Here is a 14159-nt window from a genome sequence, read left to right as displayed (position 1 = left end):
GAGTGCTGAGAAGGCGGCAGGAAGCCCTAGTAAAGCAATTAAATGTGTTGTTTTATCTTGGTATTCATGTTACATAGGTCTCCGTATCCTTTACAAGTAGTTCTGTGAATGCTAACCTTTCACAGTTCTGTGAATGCTGAACACTCACAGTACTATACTCTAATGAAACAGAGGCCACCCTTGTTTTGGTAGGCCTTGTAAACTGTTGTTTATAATTGCTACCATTAAGTTCCAATAATCCCGTGATGCGGGAAAAGCATACTGAATAACATAATTTGGACAATAACAGAATGAGTTCAGTATCAGATTCAGTGTGCTTTTTTTTTTACAAATACGTTCATGTTACATATCGTTAGCCTCGTAGCATAATTACCTAAGTCATGCTTCACTTGTGGTCAGCCGAGCCATCTTTGTAGTGTCAAAAATGCCTATGTCAAAGAGACGACTTGGGCAGATGGTGATTTTGGAATGTAACAAGCATTCTGATAGGCTGATGGCATAGGCAATAATGTACAGTGAATCAGCAGTGTTAGGAGAATGGAGTTAGGCAGATGCCAAAATATGACTTACGCAATTATGCTATGAGGCTAACGATATCTGATCTGTGCCACTTATGAGCCAAACAATCTGAATTGTGTCACTTCTACCTGGCAGTGTAATTGCGGCCTTGGTGTCTGCCGAAGGGCTCTGGAGGCCTAAGTACATACAGTACATTGTGCACAGTAATGAGCAGGGGAAATGTCTGTCTAGCTCACACACGGTGAACTTCGTCTATGGTGGCTAACCTATTTATTAACCCCAACCCTAGCTAGCCTGCATTTATGGATGAGAGAAATTCATACCAAAATGACACCTACACACATAACCCAAGCTAGACACTACACACAAACTCATTATCTATAATTACCTACATACTGAGGGGGAAAATACTTTTATTAAAGCTGCACAATTTGTCACAATTGACTTCTTCTCTGGGTTCTTCTCTTCTTCACTTCTTGGCTCACTAAAATGACACAAACTAAGAAAGACAGATACAGACACACGTACGTTATGATTAGTTAGTGCAAATGCGACAGGGAAATATTGGTATTCTAATCTTCACAACATGCACCTTTTGGAAGGCTAGCTGGATCCTCCTGTGGCCAGAGGCGACCCACCTGAGAACTCTCTCTCTGTGTCAACTTTCACTTGACAGTGAACATGCCTAAGTGCCAGTCCTGTGAGCCTCCATCTACACACCTTTTTTCTTTTTTTTAAAGAAGCTTTTTGGTCATTTGTGCAACCTTTTCACCACACACACACACACACACACACACACACACACACACACACACACACACACACACACACACACACACACATACAAGGGTGCTATGAGAGACAGCGAGGTCAGGCTGGGGCACGTATAGGGTTCTCTGTAGACCAACAGTCAGGGCTGGAGGGCAGGCCAATGGAATGAACCTAGCAGAACAGAAGACTATAGAATACATCTTCTAGTCAAAATGGGTGAACCTGATCATTTCAAGTTCAATATCGAAGTCTGAATTAGAAACTCACCTTTTAATTAAGTTATTACTAATTAAGTTGGTGTCACATCTCAGCCTGCCCTGGCCTCTCTCTTTGCTGTTAACTAGCTAATGTGTACATGTTAACTAGCTAATGTTTACATGTTATCTAGCTAGCTAGCTAGCAATTAGTCTGTCATCATTATATGATTCCAAGTGTAACTTTCAGGGGTGCAAACTTGTCACCTTTCTGCTAAATTAGCCGTTTTTATCTCAAAATATGTCATCCATGTGAATTGTGTAGATCTACCCAAAAAATATTTTGGGTGGGGAAGGGCAAGCGAACTAATCTCCCTGTCTGCTAAACTCTGCTGCTGTTTAAATAACTTTTAGCTTCAGGGAGCTAGGTACAATTCCAGACAGCGTGGGGAACACAGTCACAGTAAACTGTTTTCGAAGTAATCCTGCAGGTGTTAAGGTCAGGGCTGCCGCTACTTACACATGCATCATTGTTAGACCACCGTTAGTGCTAGCTATATCTATTTAACACCATTAGTGCTAGCGCTAAGTGTCACCTTTTTGGGCCATCACCAGTTTGCACCCCTGAACTTTGAGTTAAACTGAACATCCCAGAAATTGGGAACAATAAAACTGAATTCCAGAATCGGAAAATAAATGTAAAACTATTTTACAGTTTTTATCGGGCCATGCACCATTTCAAACAACTGTAGTTAGTGACAGATGCACACAAAGGGTTTGTAGGATTGTCTCAGGTGTCTGAGTCCCCTGGTGCTGCAGGCTGGAATGACAGGTCACACATCCACCACACAGCACATGTACAAAACCTTAATAATACCGTAATAATAATCATAATAATAATAATAATACACTTACAATGTGCTTTTATGTCCTATCCTTTGTGTGTTTCAGAATGCCTATGGCTTAAGAACCTGTGGATGAGGACAACGCTGGAATACTTCAGACTTTGGGTATGGTCGTGCTTTGGTGCTTTTTACAGTCCAGTTAAAGTAGTTTACCACAGAAATGGCTCCAAGTGGAGGAACCAAACAGCCCTGATCCAGTGTTTCCTCTAGGAGTTTTCACATTAGTGGCGGAGCGGCTATCTGTCGTGCGATTTTTTTTTCCGCGTGCACGCGCATAAAACGCGCACTGGCGCTCAAAACAAAGACGAAGTTTCACCAAAAACTACAGGGTGGCAACAATTATAATTTCTTAAATAGCGGTTAAGTCATTAAAGCCGAGCAGGTGATTTTATATAGAAAGTTGTAGTGTCCGCTCGTTAGCGAGCAAAGTATTCATAATTCACGGCGTTCCAGCCTTGTATAAAGCATTGTTATATGTTTATGTTTACTACATCACCCATGCTGCTTAGCGGGTGATATGACGTGATATAAGTGGGATGGAGATGAATGAATGTTGTTGTTGTCAGTACACATGCAGAGAGTGAGAATAAAGCGCACATGATTGTTTTTCTACCGGCAAAACGACTAGATCGTCCTGTTATTGCCGTCACTCCTACAAGGTGATCAAATACCAATATATCCTACAGCTGCAGCGGAACATGCGGAACGCGCATTACACACACACACAGACATTCGGACCAATCACAAAACTGTTTTGAAAGCGCGTCGCCTCGCTATCTGATTCAGTCTCGATTGCAGTGCGAACACAAACGACGAGGTTAATTGCAACATTGTAACATATTGTAAATAACTACGCCCTAAATCGTAACGAAATGTAGGTCTGGAAGCGGCCTAAATCTAGCTTCAATCTGCTTTTTTTCTGTTCTCCGGTCATAATAACTCGCTGCCTTTCTGCGCAGCCTGAATCAAAGTGGACTGTCTGAATCAATTAGTGGCGGAGGAAATTATTTCGTGGCGGCCCGCCACCAATAAATGCATATAGAGGAAACACTGCGTGCCCTATTGGTGTCCCTCCAATGGTCTAAACTTGACCATGTGCCCCCACAGTTGAAAAACGTCGCACTAAAGTGCTCTTTTGAGTGGCAAAATTAGAGGATGTGCCCTATTGGCTGTCCTTCCAATGGTCTAAACTTGACCATGTGCACTGATGGGGTCCCATGTTGTGCAGTAGGTGCGCTTTTTTTCTTTTCGTTCTTGCCCTTCAAACAGCCTGAGTCCGCCACTGCATTTAAGTGAAGTGAAACTTTATTTATATAGCGCCTTTCGTACATGGATGCAACTCAAAGCACGTGTGCATTTAAGTGTACAACTATTATAAAAATTCGGTAACAAAAACACATGCTTGTGCGTCGATATAAACCCCTAAAAAAAAGTTTGGAAACGCTTTTTTGGTTGATTATTCCTCCCCTTTAATTGTATTTTATATCGTTGGAAAGCCTGATTGGTCACCTTTACAATGAGGTACAACTTGTAAGGATCATACATTCATGGAATGAGTAACACAGCTAAACGTGTGGGTAGTGGCCCAAAGAATTTTACCAAAATCCCCTGCAATATTCTTCTGTTGGTATTCACTCTCGTTTTGAGCTTCAAGTGCTGGCAGGTGTATGTCAGTCACAGGTGTGTGACTGGCACCGGAATGGCACCTAATTGACAGGAATGATATTCTGGGGCCAGTGGCGATCCCATTATCTCCAGAATCTGGGACCTAACTCCATCCTCCATGATGACAACGCTCGCCCCCACAGAGCCAGGATCATCACAGAGCACCTCCAGTCCATTTGGGAGTGGAGAGGGTGGAATGGCCTGCCGTGAGTCCAGACCTCAACCCAATTGAACACTTGTGGGATCAGCTTGGGACGTGCCAGAGTGACCAACGCAACCATGTTGGCTGACTTGCGGCAAATCCTAGTTGAGGAATGGATGCTGTCCCACAGCAGTGTGTGACCAGGCTGGTGACCAGCATGAGGAGGAGGTGCCAAGCTGTTGTGACTGCGTATGGATCTTCCACACACTACTGAGGTCCCTGACAATGTAAAATTAATAAAGTGTAAAAATGGCCAATATGTGTTGTTTTTTCCTTATTACTGTGGGAGAGTGCAATCATCCAATCCACCAAGCAACTCAAAACGAGAGTGAATACCAACAGAAGAATATAGGGGATTTTGGCAAATATTTTTGGGCCGCTACCCACACGTTTAGCTGTGTTGCTCATTCCACGAATGCATGATCCTTACAAGTTGTACCTCGTGGTAAAGTTGACTAATCAGGCTTTCCAACAATATAAAATACAATACCAATTGGTAGTATTAAAGGGGAGGAATAATCAACCAAAAAAGCGTTTCCGAACTTTTTTTGAGGGGTTTATATGCATATACGTAGACACAGAAATACTGTATGTGGGCACACACTCACATTTCTCTGTGTTATTATATCTATATATAATGTTAGAATTTAAGAGATTACGAGACCCTCATTATTACTCATCCATCAAAGATCAACATTTTCAAGTGAATAATTAAGTTCTTTTTATTTATTTTTTTACCATCACACAAACATGAACTTTGTTTAACCTTCTGGGCGGTTTTTGATTGATGGATGGTAGCTTGAGCTACGTCACAAAAGTGTAGCGCCCTCTAGTGGTTGAGGCCATAAGCAACTGCATAGACTGCCTTGCCTTGCATAGACTGCCTTGCCTTGCATAGACTGCCTTGCCTTGCCTTTTGTAAAGCGGCATAGAATTGTATTATAAGCAAATGATATCCTTTGCCAGCTCTCGAGGGCCACATGAAATTAGCTGCCGGGCATTCGGCCTAGAGTTTGACACGTGTTTTAGACAATGGCTATCATCAACAACCCTTGCAATAACTGGTAGTCCACCATTATGTACAACACTTGAATTTATATTGTATATTTGTCATAATGGAAAGGTGCTTCTATAACAAGGCTTTGAAGTAAAGTGCTCTGCAGGGATAATCCACAAGAGAATTTAATTAACACGCTAGTTTCCTGTGCACCACAAAAGATTGCAGCAAAAATGCTGCCATGTTTACAGAGACCCCCCTCTGTGTGAGTGACTCTGAGAGCAGAGAGAGAGAGAGAGAGAGAGCTGGCAGAGAGAGATCCTTACACGACTGATGGAACACAGCCTGACACCCTGTCACACACACATACCGCCATCTCCAAGTGCGGCAAACTCTGCACAATCATAATGCCATTTTCCGCTGTGTGCTGTCATTTGGGATAAGCGGTGGCACAGCTGGTAATGGCGTTTCTGTAAAGACCTGCAGTGCTTTAAAGTGACAGGAATCCTGCCTTAATTGGCTTTCTTAATGGTCGTCGATTCCACAGACCCTCACAAACACTTAGGAGGCACTGGGTGAACATAAGCTAAGCTGAAGAGACGGTCTCCTATTGGTAATGCAGAGGTAGAGCATGGCTTTGAGTATCCACATGTTTCATTGATCAGATTGTTTCAGTGACCCTGTGTGCCAATAGGGTTTCATTTGATGTATGCCAATCTGGATTAAGATCTTCCTTCTTAGAAACATCTAGAAAAATATTTGTAGCAAAAAAATATATCTCTATATTTATTGGGTCACCAGGCATTCCTATGCAGATGAGAACTGTTTATGTTTATGTTTATTTTATTTCTAAAGGGACAATGCATATTAATTAACATAAAAATATAAATACGGCAGATTTAGCCGGAAGGCAAATTTTCATCCATAGTCCCTCGCCAGTTATAAAAAGGCTTCCTAAAAAAGATAAAATAACATCACACAGTAAAAGCGTACATAGCAAACTTCATACTGTGCACCTCCTCCTCAAAGCTCTGGTCTGCAGGACTTTGGGGGGTACTGGAGGCGACTGCTCTAGGAACTCTGAAACTCAAATGGAACATGGAGACACAAGAATTCAGATTCAGATTCAGATTCAGATAACGTTTATTGCCATTATGCATACACATATAGGAATTTGCTTTGGCATTACAGTAAGTGCGTTTATACTTTCACGTATAAGAGAGCTGTCAATACCTAGTATTGATTCTAGGCTTTGCGTTTTTCTTTGGCGTCTGTTATTGGTGTTTGTCAACATGAAGACCAAAAAGTTGTCAAGGAAGCCATTATTGGAAAGAACGCCGGTCCCACAGATCAGGAACTCTCTCCAGGAGGTAGGCGTGAATGTGTCAGAGACTACCATCCACAGAAATAGAGGCAGAGTAAACCACTAGTTAGCAAGAGAACCTGGATGGCCAGATGACAGTTAGCTAAAATGTACCTAAAAGAGATAATCGGGCCCTTTCACATCACACACTAGTTTGGACCATATCCCCCCCCCCCCCTCCCCCGCTGATATCATTGATCTTTCTTGGCAATTCCGCTGTGACACACCAGTCCCCCCCCCCCCCACCTTTTATTTTCCCATTCCACCAGTCAGAGGGGGGATCACACAAGCTGTAAAAATAGCAACATGATGAACACCACCGCTCTCTGTGAATGGGACACCAGAGAGCACATGGGACAGGGGACGGGGGGCATGTGTGACCCGGGAAAGAGATGGAGCGATCAATGACTGTCAGCCACTGGCCCCCTCAGGCCTCGATCCAGTCATGTGCACTCTTCCGAACGGAGGGAGTCCATGAGAGGCAGACCTCTGGTGAGGCCTTGGCCAGGGTCTGTAATTCCCACTATAACTCTCCCTTATCCTCCCCGTTTATCTCCGAATGTTTTTCCTTTAGGGATTAAAAAGAAAAGGGCAAAAGCTTCAACCAAACCTTGTTGTATCTAATCTATTCAATCATGTAGAAGATAGACAAGAACAGATCTCTGTGGCTCGCTTGGCCTGAGGATCATAAGAGTCCAGTTTCCTTATCTGTGCTGGCGAGCGGGACAGCCTGTCTGAAGTTTCTCCACTCGTTGGATCCACACGGCCGAGGGAATGACTCAGCATAAGCGGAGTCATCAATCAGAGTGCACGTGACTGACCCGCCCTCCTCTGCTTCAGCTTGAAGCTTTCCAGTCATTTACATACAGTAGACTGATGTCGCTATGACGATAGGCCCTGTGTAGCGGGTAACCTTTTTTCAACCTCATACTTGTGTGTTGATAAATAAGATTCGTTCTTATTGTTTAGCTTGAGATTTTGGGAGCGAACCAAATAATTGGCCATATTTCACATTCGAAACCTCTAGCCACTATTGGAAACATACTTCTGCTTAGTAATCAATCACTAGCTTCAGGGCATGCTTAGATTTTCCTCTCTCACTCGTTTGCTCAACCTGACCCCACGCACGCATGCGCCTCCCTCTCTCGTGCGCCTCTCTCTGTACATGCCTCTCCTGGCACGCATGAGGAGGTGTATTCTCTGAGAGGCCCTCCACATCACTACACAGAAATTGACACGCTTGATGTTTATTTGAAGCGGCATCACAAATTGTTTTTCTATTCGTTTTTTTTTTTTTTTTTTTTTTGGCGCTCTGGCAGTCTGCAGCAGGCCGCCCCTGCTCTCATCAAAGCGTATCGATTGTAACCACTTTTATTTGTTGCGGTCACTTTGAGAGAGAGAGAGTGAGTGAGTGAGTGAGTGAGAGCGAGAGAGAGAGCGAGAGAGAGAGCGAGAGAGAGAGCGAGAGAGAGAGCGAGAGAGAGAGAGCGAGCGAGAGAGAGAGACGTACATACAAACGTACTGGACACAGACCGTCACAGCTGGCTTTTTGCACAGGGCAGGGCTCAGGGTAGGGCTCAGTGTCGGTGCTGGTGTCTAACTGCTTGTCTCCTGACAGGAATAACCTGGAACGTTCCGCACCGCACCGACGGAGGGACTCTGAGGCTCGCCGACAATGACAAGCGCCGCCCCGGCCAGGAAGCCTTACCGCAAGGCCCCCCCGCAACACCGCGAGACCCGCCACAGCCTGCCCGTGTTCCAGGATGACCTCAGCGGTGGGGGGAGCACGGCGTCCGCGTCTCCCTACGCTGCGGGCCCAGCAGGTCCGCCCGACCCCGGCCAGGTAATTCACCTCCCGAACCACACCTCAGTTAGTCAGCGGACCCGGTTCGCAGACCCCTACTACCCTAAATGCGACGCTGCGTTCTCCTCCTCTTGGTCTCTGGGCTCTGACGACAGCGAGCTGGACGTCTCCAGCCTGTCCAGCCTGGACCTCACCGCCCTGCCCCCTCAGCGCATCTTCACTCACGTGGCGGCCGGTAGCGCGGCCGGTAGCGCGGTCGAAGCGCGGCGGCAGCAGCAGCGCGGGACGAACCACTTCCTGAGTCGCAGCGAGGTGGTGCTGGCTCTCTCCGAGAGGTACGAGGACCTCCCCAGCTCCGAGGGCGGTTCTTCCCAGCGGGGAGGAGGTCGCCCCCCCGGCAGCCTGGAACAGCGCTCGCTGTTCTTCAAGGAGAAGGCCGAGATCCTGGCGCCCCGAGAGGAATCGGCCTTCCGGATGCCGGCCCCCCTCCTCCCTCCCAAGAGCATCCTCAAGCAGCCCAACCACCTGGACGCGCGCGGCCAAGAGAACCTCCGGAAGTCGAAGTCGGCCGAGATGTTGGGCCAGAGCCGAGGGCGAGGTGGAGGAGGGCGAGGCCGGACGCCCCGGAGCCCCAGATCTCTGGACAGGGAGAACGAGAGGCCGGATCCGGGCAAGACCTCCTCCTCGCGTGGCCAGGCAGCCACAACGACCACATCCTCCACCTTCTCGTCCCCCGGCTCTGCCGCAACCCCGAAGTGGAAGATCCAGAAGCTGGAAGAGAAACTCAAGTTCTCTCACTTCCTGGACGAGATCACCTACCGAGTCATGACTCCGGCCAGTCTGCAGATGCTCGGCGGAGGCGGCAAGCAGCCGGAGACGACAACGAGGCCGGGGAAAGGGAACCAGAACCAGAACCAGACCCAGACCCAGCCAAGGCTACAGAGCCCTCTCCGGGCGTCCGGCCCGAAGGAGAGAGGAGGGGAGAGGAGGTCCGAGAGGAGCCGGCCCTGGGACGACTGGGCCGCAGCGGCGGACCGGCGCCTCAGGAAGGAGAGGGAGGAGAGCCCTCCTCTCTCCCTCAAGACCTCCGATGTCCTCGGCTCGGACCAGGAGTCAGAGAAGCACAGGTCGGAGTCGGACCCCCACCGGGGGCCACCGGGGGCTAGGCCCAAGGCCGAGGGGCCGGTCCACCCCCTCCACCGTCTGGGGGGAGGAGGATACGAAGGATACGACTCCCGCCACAGCAGCGAGTCAGAATGGGAGGACAGGACCCGGCAGGGAGTCCATCATCTTCATCATCACCATCCACAACAGCACCAGCCCTCACAGCAGGAGATCAGGGCACAGCACAAGGACACTGTGGATAAACCCACGCCTAGCAGATACGGGCCCCAGACTCCTCACTCTGAGGTGGAAAAAGTGACGACAGTATCACAAGCCAGCTCTTTTTCTATTTTATCACAGATCAAGGTATGTGAGCTGGAGTGGTTACTTTCTCCCCCACTTCTCCAGCCATTGTTGTCTGTCTTCCAGAGAAGAAGTAATTGGATTTAGTTTTTTTTGTTGCCACTCGTATTGAGAGGTAATTGATCATGCTGAGGGTTGCTTAGCTACAACTCTCACTATATTAAAAATAGACGTTAAATAGATCATTCTTCATTCGGAACTGAAGGTGGCTTGAATAAGTAAGAAAACTTACAACCTTGTGATGTCAATTGCTCTGCCTTTCTGTTTCACAGTGCAATTACAGCCTACAAACATGATAATGATATGATATAATATTATGGTATGATGCTTTTAAATACAGAGGTGTTAACTAACTGCCTCTTCACTGTATGTGTAGGCACCCTTTCTCAAAAAAAAGAAAGAAAGATGGCTTTATATTTGGCAGAATGACGAGGGCTGTCACATTGATTTAATAGCTCTATGATGTGTGCTTATTGACCTGTGCAGAGATGCATCATGTTAGAATACTCCCCTGGTTGCTCACGATGAGTCTGACACTAAAAGCCAACAAACAACGTCAATATAAGTTGTTTTGTACCTTGAAAGCCTCCTTCGATCAGTGTGAGAGTGTCATGAGAGGGGGTGTCATGCCCATGCTGGCCTGACAATGCTTCATTCTTTAAAGGAAATAGGCTAAAAGCCAGTAATAATGGCCAGTAAAACAATATTCATTTTGTTGCCTATATATCCACTTTTCCTAAATTGACATGCTTTTTTTTTGTTCTTTATTCCAGGACTCCTTATCAGATGCAGATAGGATCAAGTGAGTGGATCTTTAATGCATTATACAATAATCTGTCTTGATATAACCTTTTGAATTTGATTTGAAATGCTTCAGCCACAGAATGAAACCCCCCACATTTGACAAAGTTTGATACGCTAAAACGGATGTCCTACGTCAGCGTAGCTTGTGTGTTCTGCTGGGGTTTTCTTCGATGTTAATCTGCCTCTCCGTCTTTCAGCCAAATGTGGAGACACCCACAGTGTGAACGTAGCTCTCTCTTCACTGTGTGGGAAGCTGGACTCCTGGGTAGTGGGTAGTGCTTCTAGGAGACAGCAAGGTTGGCGTCTAGACATCGCCACAGCCAGCCCTGCCCAGGAGCCCCAGCTGCTCCTGTCTAGACACTTCCTGGAGAGAAGGAGTATCTCAGATACAGACAGTGACAACCTCCTGGACTGGGGTGTAGGGGACAGGGCACCATGAATCACATTTTGTCACAGAGCGCTTACAATAAGAAATTCGCCATCACCAAAATGTCATCAGTTTCATCTTTTGATCAGGGTCTCGCCACAAACATTTCCTGTGACGACCCAACAACTAGATAGTGGGCTATGCCAAAATGTTTGTCTTACTCCAAAATAAAAATGTTAGAAGTTAGTTTGATTTGGCTAGTCCCCAACCAGCAGTTACCTCGGTTTGGTGTCCGCTGTTATAGATGCTGGCATATGTACTAACATTATCAAATGACATTATTTCACTGACAAGATATTCAATGATCTTTACGAGATCCTTTATTATGTTGTAAGATCCTTCAAGATCTTTCTATCTTGGCTCTTCTAGGATCCTTAAAGATCTTGTAAGGTCATTCATTATGTTTTGAAGGATCTTGAAGGATCCTTGTTCCATGATCTTACCAAGATCTGACTGAGATGATATACAAGACACCATGCTACCATGGACGTCAAGAAAAAACACAGTAGACCTAGCATAACAGCCAAAATAAAACATAGAGTTCACCCAAGTTAGCTTTGGAAGCTTTGTAACTTGGGTTACTATAACTTTAGTTTTTCACAGTCATGCTGTGTCTACTAATGTCCCCCCCCTCTTAAGGAAACACAATTATGAATTGAAATTAAAAAAACAAATGGGGAATGATGACTATGTAGTATTTCTACCTTCTGAAATGATGGCTAGGACTGGTGATATCAAGTGAAAGGTTCTTTATATACAAATCTGCAGACATACACTTGTGATCACTTTCTTTTCAATAAAACGAGCTACAAACTGTCAACTTATATGACGTCTTGCTGCAAGGCATTCAGGAACCTGCAGTTCTACCCATTCTTAGCTAATACAACAGAAATGTAGGCTACTTCTTTTTAATAACTGTCTTAACGATAAATAATAACTCTTAACTGTCAATCAATTATGTAACATATGAATCCATTTCTTTTAACAGTCAATCAATCATGTAACATATTGATCAATCTCTTTTAACTGTCAATCCATCATGTAACATATTAATCAATCTCTTTTAACTGTCAATCAATCATGTAACATATTGATCAATCTCTTTTAACTGTCAATCCATCATGTAACCTATAAAGTTACAACAGACCAGGCTCATGCTGTGTGGCATGGTGGGATGGCTGCTACGAAGGGGTGGGGTGGGGGGGAGGAGCTTGTTGCTAGGCGCCTACACCTGTCATTCCTTCTATCCGCACCAATCCAGGCCTGCCGCCCCTCTGCTGTCCTCCCTGTGCTGAAAGCGACCCGGCGTGCTCCGTGGCGTCTCTGTGGCGGACCCTCCAGGGAGTCCTAGCTGCTCTGGACTGTGAAATGCGCCGCACCTGCTGGTGTCACACGGGCAGCTGATGACAAGTCAAAGTTGTGAGCTCCCTGGGAGCCGCCAGTAACAGAACTGTTTATAAAATCACTATTTATAATCGTGGCTGAAGCCTTTTACCGCTGTCAGTGCTTCCTCGCTCTTCCGTTCTATCTCCTCTCCCACAGGAATCCCAGGACTCTGATAAATACTATTAAATAGCTCAAGTGTGACGGTGCGTGTTTTTACGTTTAACGGGATTCACTATTTGGATTTCTTTTTTCTTTTCTTTTTTATATTGTTAGCCTCGTAGCATAATTGTCATATTTTGGCCAAATTGAGATATCTGCCTAACTCTACTCTCCTAACACTGCTGATTCATTGTGCGTTATTGCCCTATGCCATGAGCCTATCAAAAACCAAAATCACTATCTGCCCAAGTCATCTCTTTGACATCTTAGGCATTTTTGACACTACATACAAAGATGGCTCGGCTGACCACAAGTGAAGCATGACAATTATGCTATGAGGCTAACGATATGTATATATATGGATCCATATGTTTTTTTGAAGTGCTTATCTTGGTTTACTTATTAAGTCCACCAGCCTGCTGGTTCAGCTCGCTGATAGAGTGGCTGGAAAACCGGGTAAGTTGCTTACTACTCAAAAAAGCACCAAATGGCCTAGTAGACATTCTAAAGTAACCGGTGATTATGCAGATCTTCTGAAGCGGTGCTTGGGCATATTACAGGATAAGCATTACAAATTAATGACATTTTTCAGAAAATGTATATTATTTTCTACTTTGTTTTGAATCTCACCCCGAATTTGTGGTTTCACACATTGAACTACACAATGAATTACTTTGCGAGATTCTCACGGAATCCCAATGATCCTAGTTCGACTTTTGCAAGTCACAACTCAGACGTTGTCACCGAAGCTCAGTGTTGTTACAAGACACCACAGAAGACATTCTTTTTTTTGTCAAACTTCTGGAGACATAAAAACCTAAACATATTAGCACTCCTGCTATAGGAGGTTCGGAGTGGTTGACATCGTTAAACAACAATGATAGGCACTGGCGGACTCGGGGGGGCAGGGGGGGCGACCGCCCCTCCTGGTGCCCCCACGGTTGAAAAATGTCTCAAGTGCCCTTTTGACTGCCAAAAAAGCCCTTTCGAGTGGAAAAAACGTCGCACTAAAGTGCCCTTTTGAGTGGCAAAATTAGAGGATGTGCCCTATTGGCTGCCCTTCCAGTGGTCTAAACTTAACCATGTGCACTGATGGGGTCCCATGTTGTGCAGTAGGTGCCCTTTTTTTCTTTTCGCCCCTGACCTTCAAACAGTCTGAGTCCGCCACTGATGATAGGTCTACGCACCTAAAAGCCACCTGGATTGACAACATGGAAGATTCTATCTTAAGAACAAGTGTGAGCTATTCTTTTAAGCTCAGCTTCAGAACACTCTTGTATGAACTTAGTTTGCTTCGCCCTGCCTCGGTGGAAGGCCATGAGCTAAGCTACGCTCTAAGCACCACCACCGGCCTGCAGTGTCAGTGTTAAACGAATCGCAGCTCACGCAGCAGCAGCAGCTGCTGAATCACAGGCATAGTGGTCAATGGAAGCGTAAGTTGCTTTCTGGCACAGGGAAAATGAATTGATTGGCCTAGATGCCTCTGTGTGGGATGG

The 14159-nt window shown here is 45.7% G+C and overlaps 1 protein-coding gene across 1 annotated transcript in view; it reads left to right on the top strand.

The window, feature by feature from the left end:
• tjap1 (tight junction associated protein 1 (peripheral)) overlaps positions 1 to 14159 on the top strand; it is a 66361-nt gene that overhangs the window by 23766 nt on the left and 28436 nt on the right. Inside the window, exons 3-5 of the mRNA XM_080544786.1 lie at positions 2436 to 2494; positions 8235 to 8459; positions 10661 to 10689. Coding sequence (XP_080400912.1) covers positions 8292 to 8459; positions 10661 to 10689 — 197 coding nt within the window. The 5' untranslated portion in view covers positions 2436 to 2494; positions 8235 to 8291. The remainder of the gene's footprint in view (positions 1 to 2435; positions 2495 to 8234; positions 8460 to 10660; positions 10690 to 14159) is intronic.

The sequence above is a fragment of the Nansenia antarctica genome (genome assembly GCF_963989245.1).
Source record: "Nansenia antarctica genome assembly, chromosome: 1".
Classification (NCBI taxonomy): Eukaryota; Metazoa; Chordata; class Actinopteri; order Argentiniformes; family Microstomatidae; genus Nansenia; species Nansenia antarctica.
The sequence above is the reverse complement of the archived record's forward strand: the minus strand, read 5'-3'. Positions and strand labels throughout refer to the sequence as shown.